Here is a 22,364-nt window from a genome sequence, read left to right as displayed (position 1 = left end):
AATAAATACATGTACCTGCATTTCATATCTTTTCGTACAGAGTATTCTCATCCTGAGACAATGTGCGACAAACAACTTGAAAACGCCATCTGATAATAAATTGAAGAAAAAAATGATATAGAGCTTCTAAGCAGATTTGCCCAAAGCATAATAATTAGTCATGAAACGGATTACATAGAGCAAGTGTTTTCCAATCGCAGTTTTAATATTGCCTCATGTATTGCCGGGTTTAAAATAATCTAACATTACATTTTGAAAAAAAAAACTTTCTTTTTGATTTTTAAATATGAACGTTTTAAAACATGATATAATTTATTACCTTCCCGGGGATTCTGTCTAAAACGGCACAAAAAAGAAACAAAACACAAAAAACAAAAACAAACAACAACCCCCCCCCCCCAAAAAAAAAGAACATAAACAAAAACAAAAAACTAAATCGACCAAAAAATCAAATCAATTCAATATGTATATCATTCTTGCAAAAACATAACCGAGTAGGCTTGTCACGACAGCCATCGTGACTGTTCAGTCAAACACAACAGGATTCGATTTATATTTACAATTTTTATATAAAATAAAACCAAACAAATATACATAATTTATACATAACAAGAACAATAAAATGTTTAAGTTTTCTGTTGTCCAAAGTCTCCATCACGGGCATGTTGAATAGGAGCGGGTAGATATGGCATTGCGTGAGACAGTGGCGGACAGGTATAACCACGGCGATGGACTGTCAGAAACTGGATAGGGACCTTATTAAATTAAACAAATTAACATATTTTGAGTTACATGATTAATATACCTTACATAAACATAGGCTAAGTCGCACGGACTTAAATATAACATTATGGCAACAACAGCACGCCATACAATAGCACAAAACCACAGCGAATACGATCACTGCATAACGTTAAGAGTATCACACTACTTATCAAAGAAAAACCACGTCAAAACGATTTACACATTTCCCACCCCTAAACCATATATATATATATATATATATATATATATATATATATATATATATATATATATATATATATATATATATATATATATATATATATATATATATATATATATATATATATGTGTGTGTGTGGTTTAGGGGTGGGAATATCAACCGTATTTAAGATATTTGGGCAGTTTCTATTTGTGGGGGGTCAGGACCACCCATGAACTACTTATCATTTGTTGGCCCTTAAGGTGGTATGGGAGATCTGTCGATATAAATGTGGATTAAAGTACTATGTAATTGAAAAACTTTAACCGGTTTAGAATTTTCAAATTTTACAATATTTAACCCAAAAATTAGCTTTTAAAAATATTTTAAAAGGTAAAAATTGTAAAACCCCCAGCGGGATTCGAACTCATGACTTACAGGTTCGTAGTAAACCCCCTAACCCACTGCGCTACGGAGTTTGATATTTTGCTATGGAGTTTGCTACGGTGACCATTTTGGGAAAGAAACTACTTATATAATTAATGTATATAATTACACATTATTTTATTGTTTATTTCAATAAACAATACGTCACAACATGGAAGTGTCCCATACCATCTTAATACAATGAACAAGAATATATATAGATTGAGGGTGGGGATCTCAATGGATTTTGAGATATGAGGGAACTTCCTGTTTCTGGAGGAAGAAATCACCCCATATGGCCATAAACTATATACCATGTGATTTCCCTTTACACAAGGAGAAAGAATATATATTGTTAAGGGGTGGGGATGTCAAAAGTTTTTGAGCTACAGGCATTTTCCCAAACCTGACTGTTATGGGAATAACCCCACAGACCATATCTAATGTACCATACATGTATATGTAAGACTGCCATGGACAAAGAATCAAATCGTTGATGTTAATGTTTCAATTGTTTGCATTGATATAAAACAATTCAATTCTTTTGAGGTCTGCACATGAAATAAATGTAACATCTCATACTACTCTCATTAAACTTTCAGTTTAAGGATAAATCTTTTCGTGACGTTGGAGAAACAGAGACAGCAGTTTTTATATCAGGGCCCAGGGTCTATAGAATTGTCAAAATTGAATTGTAAATTGTTTAAATTAAAATTCTTCTCTAAAATGCCCAGGTTAATAAGAGATCTTCCTCAAGAATATATAGGGAGATGTTTTAGAGTTATAGAAAGATTCATTTCTCTGATATGTCACAACAAATTTACTTTTAAATTCTCATCCCCGCCCACCCCTCTGAAAATGGCAGACCCCGATGCATTTTATTTAGGAACAAGAGGCATCACACTAAAACAATTTTAAAGAATCAGCTAAATATATGTCAAAAGCTTGCATATAAGTAAACCATACATTTTGTGAATAATTAAAATGACTTCCTTTGTACAACTAGATCCCCAATGTGGCCCCACCCTACCCCTCAAAATGACTTCCTTTGTACAACTAGATCCCCAATGTGGCCCCACCCTACCACTCAAAATTTTGATTCAATCCACACTATCTAAAGTTGCTTTCACCCAAGTTACAGCTTTTCTAGGCAATGATTTTTTAGAAGATTTTAAGATTTTACTTTATATATTCCTACGTAAAAATGTGTTCACCCAACCCCTGTTGTGACCCAATCCTACCCCCGGGGACCATGATTTGAACAAATTTGAATCTACACAAACTGACGATGCTTCCACACAAGTATCAGCTTTCCTGGTTGATTAGTTTCTGAGAATAAGATTTTAACAGACTGTTCACTATTTACTTCTATGTAAAAATTTGACCCCCCCCCCCCCATTGTGGCCCCGTCCTACCCCGGGAGTCATGATTATCATAACTTTGAATCTACACTACTTAAAGATGCTTCCACATAAGTTTCAGCTTTCCTCGCTGTTTGGTTTTTGAAAAGAAGATTTTTAAAAATTTACTTTATATATCCCTATGTAAAATTTCCAAACCCCTCTATTGTGGAACCGCCCTACCCCCTGGAGTCATGATTTTCACAACTTTGAATCTACACTACTTAGGGATTTCTCAATTTAATTAAGTTTAAGCTTTCCTGGCTGATTGCTTTTTGAAAAGAAGATTTTTATGGATTTACTCTATATATTCCTTCGTAAAATTTGATCCCCCATTTTGGGCCAACCCTACCCCTGGGAGTCATGATTTTCACAACTTTGAATCTACACCACATGTACCTGAGGATGTCTTCACACACGTTTCAGCTTTCCTGGCTAATTGGTTTCTGAGAAATAGATATTCAAGGATTTAATCTATATATAGATATACTCCTATGTAAAAATTCAACCCCCCAACCCCCATTTTGGCCCCATCCCACCCCCAGGTTGTAAAAATCATGATTTTTACAACTTAACACTACCTGAGGATGCTTCCACACAAGTTTCAGTTTCCCTGATCAAAGGTTTTCTATAGATTTACTCTTTATATTCCTATGTAAAATTTGACCCCCAATTACTATTATTTGACTAAATTTATCATCTCAATAATTTTGCGTCAAATCCTTAGAATATAAAATATGTGAACGCTAAATTTTGTTCTAATAATAGTTTCATTTAGATTACATCTGAGAAATAGAAGCAAGATTAAAATATATGAGATGTGCTTCTTACAATTTTATGCAGATATCAATTCGTCTCTGTAATTAGTGATTTACATTAAACTGTCACAGTATTTAAACTTAATTTCAAATCAGCAGTGTTCTAGATATAAAAATATATAAACACAACTTTGCACACAAAAATGATATCAATGCTTAATATTTACATCTACCAAGTATTACTCCCTTTATATCTTATAGTTAATTCATAGCTCTATAGAAACAGCCAGATTGAAATCTACACGCCCCGTTTATTGATTGGTCGAAATCTACAGCGGCTGAAACTGACAGGACCAAACTTGACACGCCCAGTTTATCGATTGGTCGAGACCTACGACTACCTTGGAAAAATTACGGACCGCACGAAATAATCATGGCGACGTCAGACTCAAAGTCTCACAGGAGACGATTTGGCTGTTTCTTTTAGTTAACGTACTTACGTACATCAACATTAATTTAGTGAATTTTACTTACTTTTCATAATCAATTTATCAATTGGCTAAAAGAACGATGTTAATATAAACAATAAAATGCTTTCTTTGATGATTCATTTGGGTAATGAAGGTAGCGATCAGTGCAGCAAAAATTTACATAACCTGTAACCCGCGTTAGCGGGTTACATATTTTTTCTTCAATGTCGCTACCTTCATATCCCAAATGAATCACCAAAGAAAGCATTTTATTGTTTAAATAATTGCTTGAAGTTCTGTAATTTGTAAATGTTCATAGTGATACATTTTATAAACCTAAATCATATAAAACATGCAATAAAATTATTCTTTGTTGAAAAATAGCAATTACCTTCTGAATTTTAGAGTACATGTAATAGTTCTGCCCTTTGACCCAATTACAACTGTCATGCAGGGTATTTGCTTTATTTTGTAGATAACAAAAGTCTTGACTGTGGTTTGTGATAATTTTAACATTAATATGGCACAGTAAATTAATATATGTTATCAGACAACTTCAATATTAGCACTGAAATTTACAACAACAAAAACCTTCACATACTCCATATTCTCCCAATCAAGATGATTGACAATAATAGACATAATGAATTGCAGCGTACCAATTTAATACAAAAAAATAACAAATAAGGGGTATAACTCCTGCTAAATCAACATACCAAAACTTCATGCTGATTGCAAATATGCCTATCTATATTTCTGTCTTAACAACAAATATTTACATTTGGTGTATATTTCCCCTTATGTTAGAATTAGAAACCTGAGACATGTAATTTTCAAGATCATACATCATGTATGATCACAAATAGATGTGACATCAATTTTGAATAATTTGTTATTGCCATATAATTGGACAATTAAGGTCAGACACGACTATCTTTCATATTTTCTATTTTTTCCTATTTCCACAATCTGAAGATTTCCACTTAGTAATTTTATAATTATATTTTTATGTTATATGATTCTTTTTACTATTTAGATATAAAGTGTTCAATTGAAATAATATAGTATAACTTTATTTACAAGCATTCAAATGCATTTTGCATGCTATTTTAAGGAAAATTTGAAATATTCTAGCTCCGAAAGGAGCCGCGTAATATACCCTGAATTTTTTGGAAATTAACAGGTTTAAATGTTAATAAATAAGGAATAAAATATGAAGGAAAATTATATAAAATTGAGGAATGTCTCGTGTGTCTTCAAATGAAACTTAAAATAAAGCTAATTCTTTTGAAAAATAATCATTAAATTATATTTTTTCGATCTCAAAAAGAAGTGTTTTCCCAGCATAATTTATGGCACTGTATTTTTAGTTGCAGAAGCTCACTAAATACCGGTAACATGTTTTATGGCTTTTCCATCAACTATTTATATCCCAGACAAAGACTAGAGCATATGTTTCATGGCTTTAAAGCAATGATACAAAAATATTTCACACAAATATATCATTATGAATATAAATATAAACGTAAATATATGCATTGAATGGTTATTTTTAAATATTGCCAGTTAGTCCTATAACCCATCAGGTCATGCAGACATTAAATCATCAAGACGCCAGGTATGAATCATGTTATAGGACAGACAATATTTAATACTAAACATGCTTAACAAAGCAGGGCAGTATTTCCTTTAAAAAAGTAAAAAAACAATGTCAGATTTACTGCACATAGTGTCCTAAATAGCTACGAAGTTGCACAAAACTTTGTGGTGCAGTTTTATAGGAGTTATACTTACAAACAGTTCAAAGCTGTATTCTAAATATGATCAAAATTTAACTTCAAAGTTAACCTGCTAAAGGACATTTCATTTAACTTAATATCATTTTTTTAGACAGCCTGGATGCCTACATATTATTTTTTCTATATACATATATACAAAAATATTACATATAATATTTGTCAATCAACTGAACTCTAGCTCAAATTTTAGCAGATAATATCAGGGTTGTCTCTAAGACCCGGGTGGCGGGGAATTCCCCCGTCTATAATGCCTTAATTAGTAATTACCTGGCTATTACTGCATTTCAAACAATATAGCTATAAGCAAGACACCCTGCTACTTTTTTATTCCATCCTTCTTATTCAATTTGTAGAGACAACCCTGTAATAAATATATGTATATATTGCTTTGTATATATGAAGAGATTGAGAGAGAGAGAGAGAGAGAGAGAGAGAGAGAGAGAGAGAGAGAGAGAGACCAGCTTTGATTACTTTCTGCTTGTCAAAATGGTCAGGGATGTTGGGAAACTGGCAATTTATCATTACCAGCTGATTACATCATCTATTGAAAAGCATAGTATTTATGGTAAAGCCTGCAAAGACAACTAACGGGTTTGTAATATGTTCCATTTTTTTCACTTAATGCAAACTAAATCGATTTTATTAATATTAATCAAAAAACGAAATCCCGAACCCACCCGCGTTTCGTTAACCTCTGGATGAGTTCATTCTTGATAAATGGGGGGTGAAGGTTGGAACAACACTTTCATATCCTTTTAGCGATACAACACCATAACAAGAATATAAAGAAGTTAACTCATACAATACTGTTTGAAAATCCATGTTCAACCTTCATAGAAAAGCATCAAGATCGCATACGTTGTCATATAAAACAACGGGAGGGGGGGGGGGGTTGTATGTAAACCATCAATGGTCAAGAAACATTATCGTTGATAAACACTTTATGATCATTAAACAGACACCGAAGACTTACAGCTTGTGAATATCAACACTTGGCCGACGATATTTCTGTTATATCATCAATTTTTATCACGATTGACCGTTGTAAAATTGTTTGGCGTTTCAGACTTCAATCTGTCTCAGAATCTTTATCTCCGCTAGATGACGCCTGAATACTACATTATATCGCCAGATAACTCGCACACATGATCACTCGAACCCCTCGCAATATTACACAATAAGGGGCGATGATATACAACAGCTCCAATTTACGCATTGCATTACAAACACGTGTCACGCATTCTTGGATTGCATGCCGTGGATAACTCTCTGAAAAAAATTCTTGATTCGCGTATGAAATGGGTACAGAACAATTAACAATTTTTATTTCTTTCAGTTTATATGATATGTATTTATCATAGCATTTACCGTAAGTAAGAATATCATACATAAACGTGCAGTTTAAGAGATGCATTTGAATGTATCATACCGAGCTGATGTAAAAGCCCATGTGCACTCAAATAATGTTAAATAGAAATACTGTTATCAATTTTTTAATGCTTCATTATACCATAAAATATCATTTTATTATTATTTAATGAAATCAGAGCATGAGTACATGTTTCCAGGTAAAAGTGATTTTAAATATTACTTTTCTTAATAGAAATTACATGAATTTCGTCTCAGAATGATTTTTGTGTATTAATTTGAGTTGTTTCATACAACTACATAGAATTTTATCTACAGCATTGATTGATTAAACGCATGCGTATATTACAATTTTGGCCTAAAGTAAATTAGAATGGAAGAGTTCACTGCGGCTTTGGGGAATACAGGTTAAAAAGTTATCTGGGTTAGGGTATAGGTATTACATAACGGTTGGTCGCTACTGTTGAAGCACAGGGAACATCGTAGGCCTAATGACTCAACATGGTTAAATAATAATTGTTTACGAAAAGTTCAGCGAGGATCCTTGCAGAAAATGGTTGCATCTTTTGATTCATCGCTAATTAATAGAAAGCCTTACCTAAACAATTTTAAAGTAATTAACTAATTAAAACACTAAAAGTTGTGTAAAAAGCAAAACAAAATTTCTTTTGAATTTGAAATTCAAAATATCTTATATATTAAAATTTGACATTCAAGATTCCCATATAACTCAGTTTGAAAGGACAAACTTTACATACGTATGTACACGGGAGAGGATCGATGGCCACTAAAATGACACAGGTTTAAAATTTCGAAGTATCGCGCGCACACACACAAACTACACACAGAAAAGCTACAGACCGGCTATACGCAGCTTATGTAAACAAATGACTATAGATGCGACAAAATGTCGAGAAAAAATACAATATTACGAGTAAAGGTGGAAAAATAGTTTTATTACGTGTTTGAACAAAATCAAAATTCTTGCTTCATCAAAGCTAGCTAGACGATATTTTATATAATTAATCGATCTTTACATTCTGTGCCATTGAAAATTCGAGAACGTCAAAACTCAAGTTATATATTGTTCAACCTATTAGATCTATTTGTCTCTTTCAATAAAGAACTTGAACTTATGTTAGCACGATGAATCTATTCACATTGAAGCGTACGGATCTTATGTGTAGATAATAATTTATGTTTCCACTCTCGCATGATCCCGAGTTGGATGGGTAAATGCGTGCAGTTTAATGACAATTTTTAGTGCTTATGTACAGATAAAAAAACAAAACTCATATACATGTATACGCATCTATTAAAAAATGATTCATTGATTAGTTTGTTTTCATTTTTGATATAAATCTCATGTTGCCGTTTTCAAGCGAATTGTTGTCTTAGAATACCCCCCCACCCCCCCCCCCCACCCCCCCACCCCCCCCCCCCCCCCACACACACACACACACACAGAAAAATCAAGCGGAAAAGGAAACAAAGAGAAGTTTTAAATTCTAGTATTTGATATTTAAAACAAACATATCATCTTGTGTTGTGAAATAGATTATTTGTTGTAATTTGATATCAGTAACATTCATGAAAAGCTCTTGTTTATATCCCGAATTTATATCAATTATATGATGCAAAAAAGCATAAGTTTACATGTTAAGTTTAATTTTTAAGGCTAAAATTGAAAAAATTCTGTATTTGTGGCTAAATAAACCCATGTACGCAAGACGCAACTCTTGTGTATTAGGTAAGCACTGACCGCTAGCTAGTCCAGCCGCGACCGATCTTCCCGAGAGATATGTTACGTAAATGTACACACAGCTCAGAACCCAGGGATATTTGAAATGCTCGCAAGATAATGACTAAAATGTGTTACACAGAAGTATATCATTTTTTTTTATCCATAATGTTTTTCGCTAGATAAGAAAAGAATATACATATTTTCTCTTTTTCGTTTTTAAAGGATTGTCAATAATACATATAAACATAGGTAATCACAGATTACAAAGCTCACCGAGACGAGACATCACCCTTATGAGACTTCACCTTTATGAGACCACCTTTATCATATTAAATGAAAATCATACTTTATGATCTTGGATATTCATGGATTCTGTTTTGAAACAATATCGTATATCATCTGTTAAAAAATTGTATGATAATCATATGTTCATATGTTAATCAATACAATAATATAAAATCAAATATTGCATCCTATTATATTTACAAAATATATCATATAATACAATAAAATACCATAATAAACAATGATGAGATATGATATTGTAATGTATGATATGACATTGTATTGTGTTAATACAATATCATAATATATAAAACAATTTGGTATTATATTACAATATCATATTAAATAATACATCATAACATTGAAACATATGATATTATATTGTACAATATAGTATGATATTGTATGATACTGTATAATTTTTGATACATAATATGATATTGTTTCATATGATACAATATTATTTGATACAACATTGTATCATATCAAATGATACACTATTATTTGATACAGTAAAATATAATATAATACAATATTATACTATACATATTGTATCATATGATACAATATTATATTTTGCAATATCTTATGTAATAGTATCATGTGATAATATAATAAATTAATAATACAATATAATATTATACAATATTGTATCATAATATACAATACTATACATGATGATATCATGATACAATATCATAACATAAAATATCAAAAAAAATTATACAATATCATATCGTATCATTTAACTTTTTATAATATTACATACTGTAGAATCATTAGAATTCGTGGTGGCTCAATTTTCGTGGTATTCGTGGGTAGCCCTTCTCCATGAATTTACATCCTCAACGAAAACAAATTTAGAACGAGTTATCTTTTGTTACTGAAACTGAAAACTGGCAAATCCACTCAATTACATCCACAAGAATAAGCAAAAAATTCACAATCCACGAAAATTGCCCCCCTCGAATTTAAATGATTCCACAGTATGATATTATATTGTATCATATTAAACAATATTGTTTCATACCATACAATACTATATCATAGGAATCATGTTATATCATTTATCAACAAACACATCTATCTATCGAGCAGGTTTGAGTGAGGTAGGAGATTTCTTTAGCATCCTTGATAATGGAGATCAGGCTCTGCATCTGAAGCAACCTCTGCGTTTCATTTATAATATAGTTAAATCAAATATGCAAGCTATCATCTATAAAACATGTGACCTGTTCCAAAAAAACTAAACCTCATCCAGCATCCGAAACCTATGGCTCAGATTCAGCATTCAAGCCTGTTAGGTGCATTAGTATACATAAGACTATCTCCATGCAAGTTTGGTGAAGTTCAGACCAGTAATAACTAAGATATCATCATCAGAGGGCACTAGCAATTAAAACCTTAACCTGCTCCAGCATCCGCAACCTATGGCTCAGATTCAACATCCATGCCTTTCAGGTGCATCTGTATCATAAGACACACCATCCATTCAAGTTTGGTGAAGTTAGGACCTGTAATAACTAAGATATATTTTTTAGCATCCTAGATAATGGAGATCAAGCTCTGCATCTGAAGCTTCCTCTGTGATTCATTCATACTACAGTTTAATCAACTATGCAAGTTTGAAAAAGTACTATTATCTATTAAACATGTGACCTGTTCCAAAAAACTTAACCATATCCAGCATCTGAAACCTATGGCTCATACTCAGCATTCAAACCTGTCAGGTTCATCAGTATCATAAGACGCACCATTCATGGAAGTCTGGTGAAGTTAGAACAAGTAATAACTAAGATATAATCATCAGAGGGCACCTGTTTCAAACACTTTAACCAGCTCCAAAAACCTTAACCTCCTCCAGCATCCAAAACCTATAGCTCAGATTCAGCACTCAAGCCTGTCTGGTGCATCAGTATCATAAGACACACCATCCATGCAAGTTTGGTGAAGTACGGACCTGCAGTAACTTAGATATTGCTATCAAAGGGCACCTGCATCAAAAACTTTAACCTGGTCCAACAACCTTAACCTCCTCCAGCATCTGAAATTTAGGACTTTTTTAATGATGTCAAATGAAAGTTCTTGACATTTTGCACATTTTTTGTTCTATATCTGTTAAGAAAATATTTCAAACTAAAAAGTTACGAATCAAAAACAACACAAAAAATCAGCATTTTTAAAACATAAAATTTCAACAACTTTTTGGATACTTTACATGAGGAAAATCGTAAAAACAAAAGTCGGAGGACAACGTTCAAAGTTTGTATTTTCAAGATTTATGACTTTGAAACACATGCTATGGACGGTTTCTGAGCCTATGCATGCACAAGAATGCCTATATTTTCTTTAAAAAGGGTAATAACTCGGTACTGGAAGTGTTGATTTCAACGATTTTCCGTAGATATTGAGAAATAGTAATTACCAATTAGCCCTGAAAATTTGAACTTTATAGGACAATAAACAAGCAAGATATTCGAGTTTTAAAAAACGTCTAGAAGAAAAAAAAGAATAAAAAGAATTATCAACAGAATCAGTACAAGGTCTTCCGTTGAAAACAGGAAGACCTTAATTTACTTTGATTACTGAAATAAATCAAAATAACCAACAAATGAGGACAGAACATCGTGCTATGATTTGATTTCACCAATTCTAAAAGGGGGCTTTCCAATTGTATATTAATAAATCAATGCACAAACAAATCATATAGTTTCTTTGATGTTAAAAAAGCAAATGATTTATTTACAGCAATAAATTCTGGAGAGGAGGAGAAGGGGTAAATTATGCTGTATGGCTTCTGAGTGAGTTGGTCTTGATAAAAGTACACTGCTTTAAATCCTGTTATATATCATGGAGCATCATTGATCTGCTAGAAGCCAGGCTACGTTAGCCACAGAATACAGAGTTACAGCTCAAAGGCAGTTAGTCTGTAATCAAACAGCTCCTATAGCAGGATATATAAGGAGATACTTCATTGAGATACATGTAACTCAGACAGGTTCTGCTACAAGCAGTCAGTTTGTCTAAAAACTTAATTCTTTTTGCAAAAAATGATGTCTTATAACCCGATTTGTTAAGAATAAAATGAAATTATCTTTGAAAATTACCTCCCATTTCACTGAAAATTTAAATCTTAAACATTAACGTAAAAAAGTTTGCTTATATTTTTTCCGGAACTTTGTGGTTATTGGGAATTATGAAATAAATTCTAATACAACATAAGCTCATTCAAAGAGGGGCAATAATGATGTTATCACCAGTCAGCTCAATAAGCTCATTCAAAGAGGGGCAATAATGATGTTATCACCAGTCGGCTCAATAAGCTCATTCAAAGAGGGGCAATAATGATGTTATCACCAGTTGGCTCAATAAGCTCATTCAGGGGGCAATATAGAGGTTTGAGAATTGATGCCATGTATTGCAATCTGACTGGTCCAACATTGGATCTGTATAAACTCCTACAGGGCTTGATTGACCAGGCTTTATACAGGTCCATTAGTAAGTCATTAGTCCTCCACTAATGAACCACTGATTAACGACGTACCTGTTGCTGGGAGCTGGCCGGGTTAACCAGGTTCTGACACGCCATCTGTATGGCCTGGTTAGCCCGGGCAAACTGGGACTGGTCCACCAGCCCGGGCCTTCAGGGCTCTGACGCTCCATCAGCAATGCCCACAAGGTAGGCCGCCTGTAATTTAAAGGAAAAACAAATGTTATTATTCATTCATCATACATATTAGGAAGATCTGGCACTCCATCAGCTGCGCTCCCTCTCTTCAGAGAGTTTAAAGACGGTCCTTCTCTACAGACAGTTCCTCGGTACCACTATATGTATTTTACATTCTTTCGTTACAAAATAACCATGCCATTTTGGAAAAAAAATCTACAACTCATACAAATCAATCCCTGTGTACAGAGACTGTTCCTCTACATGAAGACTTTTGAGACGGTCCCTTACCTGTGAGGCGGCCTCAGTGAGTCCACAAACAGATGTTGAGAAGTTCCCCACGGAGTCACAGAAGTTCTCCAGGTCGCCCTTCTTGGCATGGTTCGTGATCCCAGTCATAGAGTCTCCCAACAGCTGCAGGACAGAAAGAGGGGCCAGTTAGTTAATCCAGTAATTAACTAATTAACTGATCCAGATATTAACTAACCATTCCAAATATTATTAAATCTGAAGTGGTATGACAGGTATAATGTCAATATAATTTATGAGTGATACAGTTGGCTTAATGATTCATCAAACACATCATCAATACACATACTGGTCAACTTATAGGAGATCAATATCATCAATACATATACTGGTCAACTTCTAGGAGATCAATATCATCAATACATATACTGGTCAACTTCTAGGAGATCAATATCATCAATACATATACTGGTCAACTTCTAGGAGATCAATATCATCAATACATATACTGGTCAACTTATAGGAGATCAATACCATCAATACATATACTGGTCAACTTATAGGAGATCAATATCATCAACACATATACTGGTCAACTTATAGGAGATCAATACCATCAATACATATACTGGTGAACTTATAGGAGATCAATATCATCAATACATATACTGGTCAACTTATTGGAGATCAATATCATCAATACATATACTGGTCAACATTAAGGAGATCAATATCATCAATACATATACTGGTCAACTTATTGGAGATCAATATCATCAATACATATACTGGTCAACATTAAGGAGATCAATATCATCAAAATAAAGCAAAATATTACATGCATGCAAAAATGTAATTCACATCTAAAGCCTCAATTTGACTGAATTTTTTCATATTGAAAAAAATACCAAGGAGAGGGGAGTTGTAAACATTTGTAATACATGTAGTAGGCACAGACAGGTGGAGGGACCAAGCTCAGGGCCAGAGACTCGCTGTAAACATTTGTAATACATGTAGTAGGCACAGACAGGCGGAGGGACCAAGCTCAGGACCAGAGACTCGCTCACTTCTGATCTCAGATTGACATCAAGGCCAATTCTCTGATTGACAGTTAGGCTTATTAGGGGACCATCATATAGTATTTGAGAAGACACTGTTGTAATGAGTTTTCAGGCTTGAACATGCAAAAAACAACACACAACATAATGTTTACAGACAACAGATTGAGGGGGGGGGGGTTAATGTTAACACACATACATGCTTTCTCTATATCGTGTTCTGGGACTGTACATTGGGGAAGAAATCTGTTCTTTATAAATGCTTATTTTAGCAAAATTACCGAAACTGAATTTTAAAAAATATATATGATCATATTAATATCTGATTATCACAACGGAAACCCATACTATAAAATGAAATTTGTCATGAATTCACATAGCCTTGAAATCTCAGATTCTATGAAATGAAGTTTCTAAAGATATTTTAAAATTAAACTCACAACATATTTCATTTAATTTTTCCAGAGGAAGAACAAACAATCTAGAGCTTGTAAGATGATAGCTGCACTGTTAATTCTCTCTGTATATCACATGTATGCTGTCCAGCTATGTACTTAGTACAGATAAAAAAGAGAAATATACAATAAGCTTAATACAAAGTTTTTCCAGGTACATGTACAGTAACTAGCTTGGTTATTTTCTACTTATCTAATTAATGAATAAATACAAGATTATTTTTCTATTTTCACATATGTGTATGCATATAGCACTAGCCATATTTGTTTTTATCACTAGCTATATTTTTTTTTTATCAAAACATGACATAGAAGTCATTTCCACAATTTTTTTTTTTTTGGGGGGGGGGATTATAATCAATTATCAAAACAACAAAGGCTGACACAAAAAAATGACAACAAACATGCAACTGATGATGAAATTGACAGAGACAAAGTGGAAAATAAACCCCAGAAATAGTTCATAGAAAAACAAGTCTAAATCAAGATAACACTGAAAAAGCACCAGTTACCCCCCCCCCCCCTTCACATGGCTGAACCCTGACCCTGAAAATAGATTGTGGGAACACAGAACAAGCTCAACATTGTCAATATAACGACCTTACCCTAATTACTGGCCCATCAACCGTGACATGTACATTGTCAATATAACGACCTTAAACTAATTACTGGCCCATCAACTATCACATGTACATTGTCAATATAATGACCTTACACTAATTACTGGCCCATCAACTGTGACATGTACATTGTCAATATAACGACCTTACACTAATTACTGACCCATCAACTGTGACATGTACATTGTCAATATAACGACCTTACACTAATTACTGGCCCATCAACTGTGACATGTACATTGTCAATATAACGACCTTACACTAATTACTGGCCCATCAACTGTGACATGTACATTGTCAATATAACGACCTTACACTAATTACTGGCCCATCAACTGTGACATGTACATTGTCAATATAACGACCTTACACTTATTACTGGCCCATCAACTGTGACATGTACATTGCCAATATAATGACCTTACACTAATTACTGGCCCATAACCTGTGACATGTACATTGCCAATATAACGACTTTTAACTAATTACTGGCCCATAAACTGTGACATGTACATTGTCAATATAACGACCTTACACTAATTACTGGCCCATCAACTGTGACATGTACATTCAAAATGACTGTTTTTTCATTCACTCGAAGTTTCATTAAGTTCATTTGAGAAGGTTGGGTGTTTCATTTGAAATACAAGTGAAGTTCAGAGGTTAGGATAGTGTGTGATTATGTGTTCTGTGAGCAAATATAAAACGATGTGATCAACCCAAGATTTTTTGTGAGGGTTGGGGATGGGGGTGAGGGTGGAGGTGGGGTGTTGAGCATGTCTGTTATAAGCTTTCTGGGTACAACAAAAATAGAAGAGATACAAGAAGAAGGTGAGATTTACCCAGATTTGGCCCTGTGATAAAATCCTCACAAAATCAGCCAATCAGTCGATAGCATTCAAAACAGTATTATACAAACAGCCAATCAGTTTACAGCATTCAAAACAGTTAATTTACAATCAGCCAATCAGTCAATAGCATTCAAAAAAGTTTAGAAATGATTAGCCAATCAGATATTGGCATTCATAAATAATTCATAATATAGATGGCTGTAAATGTTAAAAGATTTAAATTAAAAAAAACAAAATTAAATATTAATCTAGTAGGATTTGGGAAAATTCTAGTTAAACATTATTCAGCCATTACCAAAGATATGAATTTTTATTGCAAAGGTTTGTAAGTAACATGAAGACGAAAGAAAACAAACCTTAACTTCATTCTATATACAAGACAAAGAGATTTTCACAGATTCATTCTCTACACAAAAAAGTCAAAAACTGATAAAGCATCACTTTCTACTCCGACAGTCAGCCATCATGCGATTTAGTTCTTGGATACATTCAGAGAGTTCACTCTCCGCGCCACAGACATTGTGATACAAGCGAGGAATGAGTTACCTACCTTAGATTTCTCCATGACGGAGTCCAGACATTCGAAATACGACAGGTCGGTCACTGGCTCATTGGCACTCTCCAGCATAGATTTCATCATCTACAATAATACAGCATCACAGCATTAAAAAAATACAGCATACTGAGCATAGAGAAGCATTGTACAGCATAGATTCTTACACGGCTCAAATCTTTATAATAAAATACATATCTTTAACATTTTCATTTTCAGTTTGGAGGGAAAGGGCTTAAGAGGAAAGGAGTATAAATCTGAGGAATCCACTACAAATAATGATTTTGCTATGAAGATGAAGGAGTAATTCTTCTGTAAAATCAGAAGGATGAAAAGATGGCTTTTAAGGATAAGTTATGTGATTTCTGAATCATACTTACAACAGTGTCATAAAGCCATACTCCACAACTTCTGTCTCACTCTTATCATAATAATATTCTGAGGGTGTTATCACACTCCTTCTGCCCTTGGTTATATATAAACTACATACACATTGGAGGGTGTTACTGACCTGTATCTGTCTGAGGGTGTTATCACACTCTTTCTGCCCTTGGTTATATAAACTACATACACATTGGAGGGTGTTACTGACCTGTATCTGTCTGAGGGCGTTATCACACTCCTTCTGTCCTTGGTTATATATAAACTACATACACATTGGAGGGTGTTACTGACCTGTATTTGTCTGAGGGCGTTATCACACTCCTTCTGCCCTTGGTTATATATATATACTACATACACATTGGAGGGTGTTACTGACCTGTATCTGTCTGAGGGCGTTATCACACTCCTTCTGCCCTTGGTTATATATAAACTACATACACATTGGAGGGTGTTACTGACCTGTATCTGTCTGAGGGCGTTATCACACTCCTTCTGCCCTTGGTTATATATATACTACATACACATTGGAGGGTGTTACTGACCTGTATCTGTCTGAGGGCGTTATCACACTCCTTCTGTCCTGGAGCCGACACAGTACAGACGTTGATCAGCTGATTAATGCTTTCTGTCACCGCTCTATCAGACAAAATGTAGTAAAAGTTTAAAATATCAAACAATGAAATTGAAACAAAACCCCTAAAATCCTTACTCAATTTAATTATTTCATGCTTTACAAAACTACACATAATTAATGACTCCGGGGCTATAAACTTAACAAAAGTTTAAGATAAAACTCAAACACATTAAGGGTTAGACTATGTAGAGTAACTCAATGTAATATTGGATTATATAAAGGTAATATTTGAGTGCTAACCTGGCGGCCTGCGAGAGCAGATTCTTGGTGTTGGGAGCGTTTGGATCAGCCGACACAGATTTGACGGCCAGCAGCAGTTTACTTGAAACCATGGAGACGTTCTTCAGTCCGCCCACAATCTGGTTCTGTGTGTCTCCATCCTTGGACAGACCTGGAAACCAACCAATCAAAATCAATCACAGGTACCTTCATTCTACAGTTATGTCACACCTTCAGCCTCGCATCTGTTTTGATCAAACCTTAAACTTGTAGTATCTGATTTTGTTGGAATCTCGCTCTCACTGACCTGCCATGGTGAGTCCAGATTTGATGAACTCTGAGTAAGACGAGCTGTACTCGCGAGATGACTCGGCGAGTTGTTTAGGTGTGCCACGAGATGCGGTGACGATGTCACTGGCGGCCTGGTTGAGATTGACAGCGGCGTTGTTGATCTCGATCTGGATCTCCTGGAACGTGCGGTCTGTGCTCGGGTACTACAATGTACAGGAATGAAAAATTAAATCAATTCCTAATAATGATGCATAGATAAAGTAAATTTGTTTAAAAGATTACTTTTTATGAGATAAGGATTTCTATGCATATGTGAAGTAATTTAATTCTGAAAGAATGAGAACTATTTCTGTGAAAAAGGTGATTTTTTATGAGCCAAGTTAAAATATGAGATGAAGTTTGTTTACTGTTGACATAAGGTTGCCTATTCGTCTATTTCTAAGATAGATGTAACTATCTCGGTGGATGCCATTTGACTCTTAATCCACTTATTCTGAGATCAAATCTGCTTCCGACTTAAATTTTGTCTATTTTGGAGATAGACTTTGTCTGCGGAACAGACAGATCTGCGTACCTTGGTGGACGCCAGCTTCTGGCTCGAGTCTGTGATCTGTCTGATGGCGTTATCCACGTCTCTCTGTCCGGGAAGGGCGTTCACACAGTTCTTGAGCGCACTCGACACAGCCTTGGCCACCTTATTAAGTCGAGCCTGGTTCTCAGGGTTTTCTGGGTCGTTCATGGCTCGCTTCGTCTCCTCCAGTAGATGCGTCGACTTGTCGATGACGTCACAGGCGTTGTCGATCACTTGCCGTCTGACCTCGATGTCTTCTGAGGTTGAGGCGACACCGCGCATGGCTTCTGTCAGCACGCGGAGAGCGTCCGCGGTGTCCCTGGCTGCTACACCCACGTAATTCTCATTGCCCTAAAAAATCACCATATAGTGGAAATACATTATATAGATAAATATATAGATAAATAAAATCCAATTCCCTGAGAAATGACCACAGGGAAGAATGTGTGAAGAAAAGCCACAACAGAATGAAATCATGTCATATATATATATTATACTGTTCACAAAAATTACAAAAATGGGGGTAAATAGGTTACTTTTTCATTTGCATCAGTCATCTTGTTTCAATTTTTGCTTTTCATATTTTTTGTGATGTCTTATTTTTTTACAGCGATCATCTATTACCAGAATATATGAAATGTTCTATATATTCTACAAAATTTCTGTCTCCATTATACATTTATCTGTGTTTACCTGTGAGGCAGCAGTCAATAGCTGAGCCATCGCCGATCCCACGTTCTTAGAGGTGGAGCCAAGTTTCATGGCCGACGCCTCCACCTGAAATACGTAACAGTATCATGTATCGACTCCATTCCACCATATCACAATAGAAAACCATGATACAATATCAAATCTCCCATTTATATAATAATCAAAAAATATCTGACAGTTTACACCCTTTACTTACTTTTTTAGTAATGATCTTATTCACTAAACACATGCTACTATCATTAAATATTCACGGCCTTTAACCCTGGCCTGAACATAATACGAATGATCCACTTCACTTTACATATAATCCAATTAACAAATGCACTATGTATACACATGCTACTATCATTGAGTATTCATGACCTTTAACCCTTGACCTGACTATATCATCACCATGACCTTTCCCTCTTGGCCTTACCGTTTCACCGGGTAGTGGCACAAGGTTACCGCTGTCAGCGGCTCTCCGATACTCCTCCAGCTCGCGGTCGAGTTCGGTCAGCTGATCAAGCGCGGCGTCAACCTCCAGTGAGATACACATCTCCTCTGCCTTCCCTAAGGCGGTTCTCAGCTCAGCGAGCGCGGTGGTCATCGTCTTCACTGCCTGGTTCATGTTCATGCTTGCGGCTTGATCTCCAACCGATGGGGCTGCGGCATTTGCGGCGGATACTAGCTGACTGGCAGGCTGTCAGAAGAAATGTGGCCAGTGAACCGAGATGTGAAACTAGTGTCTATTATAATAGCTATGCACATCATATTATTTTGATAAAATAAATAAAATAAGTTAAATATAGCACAGAAACCTTAGTTTTAAGACATTTTCCTGTACTATCAATGTTTGATTTTTTTTCTTGCCAAATGGTCTCCATTACAATTTGTACTTCATACCTGTATAAATTCCTTGCTGGCATTAATCAGTTGTAGCTGGGCTGTAGCGCTGTCCTGGTTTGTCTCAGATCCCTGGAATCCTTGGATCAACAGAGGCAGCTGTGTATTTATGATCTGTAGAAGGAGAACAACATGTGATAGTCTCAGCCAATAAAATACAACAATACAAGAAGGACACACTATTATTTCCTTAGCCAATCATATATGGTTTTACAAAAACTACAGTCCCTATGTAAGCAGATGCAAGACGTTTCCCGCAAACAAATCTTCCCGTCTGTTACTTAGTTAATTGACCAAGTCCAAAACTCTCACCAAAGTTTCACAGGTTTATTTGGATCGTATAGTGGTATCAAGCTTATCAAAGCAAGTCTAATTCGGTTCTCATCTAATTCAGTTCTGTATTGCTAACAATGCACATGCATATATATACCCTTTTGACTGGGACAGACAGTTTCGATTACTCATGACCTCCTGCGCTGGTCATGAGTGTAGATTTAGTGAGCAAATTCCTAAACAATATTTTAATTCTAAATACAGTATCAAAACTGTCAAACTGTCTATCACAGCGTCGGGGGATGCGGGCCTTCAATCTCCCGCATCAGTACAAAACATGAGTATAGGTTAAAAGGTTAACAGAAAACATGTACTTCGTGACAATTATACAAAATCAGATCTCCACAGAGTCTGCCAATATGACAAATATAGCATTACTGTCCCACACCTGGACGTGTGAGATCATGCTGCTGCGCAATTAATTTCCAAAATATAATTTCCCAAGGACTTTCCAACATAGTTATTGACATTTTAATAATTGCGCAGTTTGCATAAACAGCTTACATGTTTATTTCATAGTACTTTACAAGGTCATCTGTTTACATACGTCCCCCAAACAAAAGAAATATCCCAAGGGAGATTTCTTCTGCCTGGTGCCCAGAGCAGGAAAGTGTCCTCGATCTCCCCTAATTCGGATGAACTGACCAGCGACATACCAGTTAGAACATCTCTTTAAGAGGTAGCATCAAGTGACATCTTTCCTTTTCTGGCTAGGGACAACAAATAAAACAATCAAGTACGATCAACTTATCAAGATGACCAGTATTAACACTTAATAAAGGTGATCAAGATGTAAAACGTGTTAGAGGTGATTCATATACATATAGGTGATCAGGTTATATAACTTGTTACAAGTGACCAGGATATATCGTTACATGTGATCATGATAAATACACAATTCAATCAGTAACATAACCTGTTACATAATATCTATACATCTCAAACAATGTAATGGTCAAGAATGACAAGAATCAAACAATCATAGTCACATATTTTACAGTTCATAATGGTCAAGAATGACCAGGATTTCAACAGTTCATTGTAGTAACAGTTACAATATTACAATATAAATATTAAAATTGTTAAAGCACCACAGGTTCAATAACTAACACAGTTGCCGTAGTTTCACATTGTTCGTCGACATTTGGAAACAGGATCCTTCCAGAAATGAATTCACATTTATTTTAATACATAATACAACACATAACACATTTGTTCACAGTCTTCACTGGATATCCTTATTCGTACATCATAGGATTTATCATTGGGTATAGATTTGGCGCCGATGGCAAGGTTTCTCCTCGCGGAGTGTTTCCTACGCTCCTCTGATTTTCAGACATCGTGGCCTTTTCCTCAAGGTATCTTCTTGCGAGTTCGGGATCTGGTTGGTAATATTTGCTCCAAGGAGATTCCAAGTCTTCTTTCTTTCCAGTGAGTCGTTGTATTAAAGTTTCTGAAATGGTTCCGGTACTATGAATGGTCTTCCGGTCTTCCAACTTTCCGCTTCGACGGGTTTTCTTAGGGGTTGCAATGTCTCTCAGTTCAATATTATGTTGGGAAGTCCGTGCTTCAGGATCGACACAGCTATATGACGTACTTCCAGGAGAATCCTTTTCGACTTCGTCACTAGGTCTCCCGTGGCAACGTGTCCAACTACCACCACAGCAACTACCCAGTTTCCTAACAT

The 22,364-nt window shown here is 35.0% G+C and overlaps 2 protein-coding genes across 2 annotated transcripts; both read right to left on the bottom strand.

Annotated features, from left to right (window-relative positions):
- Positions 1-491: 491 nt before the first annotated feature.
- LOC128171399 (talin-2-like) lies at positions 492-19,079 on the bottom strand. The gene is made up of 8 exons (XM_052837196.1): positions 18,752-19,079; positions 18,194-18,380; positions 17,908-18,058; positions 17,576-17,669; positions 16,647-16,736; positions 13,155-13,277; positions 12,741-12,884; positions 492-755 (listed from the first exon to the last, which is right to left on the bottom strand). Exons 1-7 carry the CDS (start codon positions 19,028-19,030, stop codon positions 12,840-12,842), a joined length of 969 nt encoding a protein of 322 aa, XP_052693156.1. The 5' UTR covers positions 19,031-19,079; the 3' UTR covers positions 492-755; positions 12,741-12,839.
- A 320-nt stretch (positions 19,080-19,399) lies between these two features.
- Positions 19,400-22,364, bottom strand: LOC128171958 (talin-2-like). The gene is made up of 4 exons (XM_052837736.1): positions 22,275-22,364; positions 20,345-20,458; positions 19,878-20,141; positions 19,400-19,525 (listed from the first exon to the last, which is right to left on the bottom strand). Exons 1-4 carry the CDS (start codon positions 22,362-22,364, stop codon positions 19,400-19,402), a joined length of 594 nt encoding a protein of 197 aa, XP_052693696.1.

Source organism: Crassostrea angulata, chromosome 2, assembly GCF_025612915.1.
Source record: "Crassostrea angulata isolate pt1a10 chromosome 2, ASM2561291v2, whole genome shotgun sequence".
NCBI lineage: Eukaryota > Metazoa > Mollusca > Bivalvia > Ostreida > Ostreidae > Magallana > Magallana angulata.
This window is presented reverse-complemented; position numbering and strand designations above follow the sequence as displayed.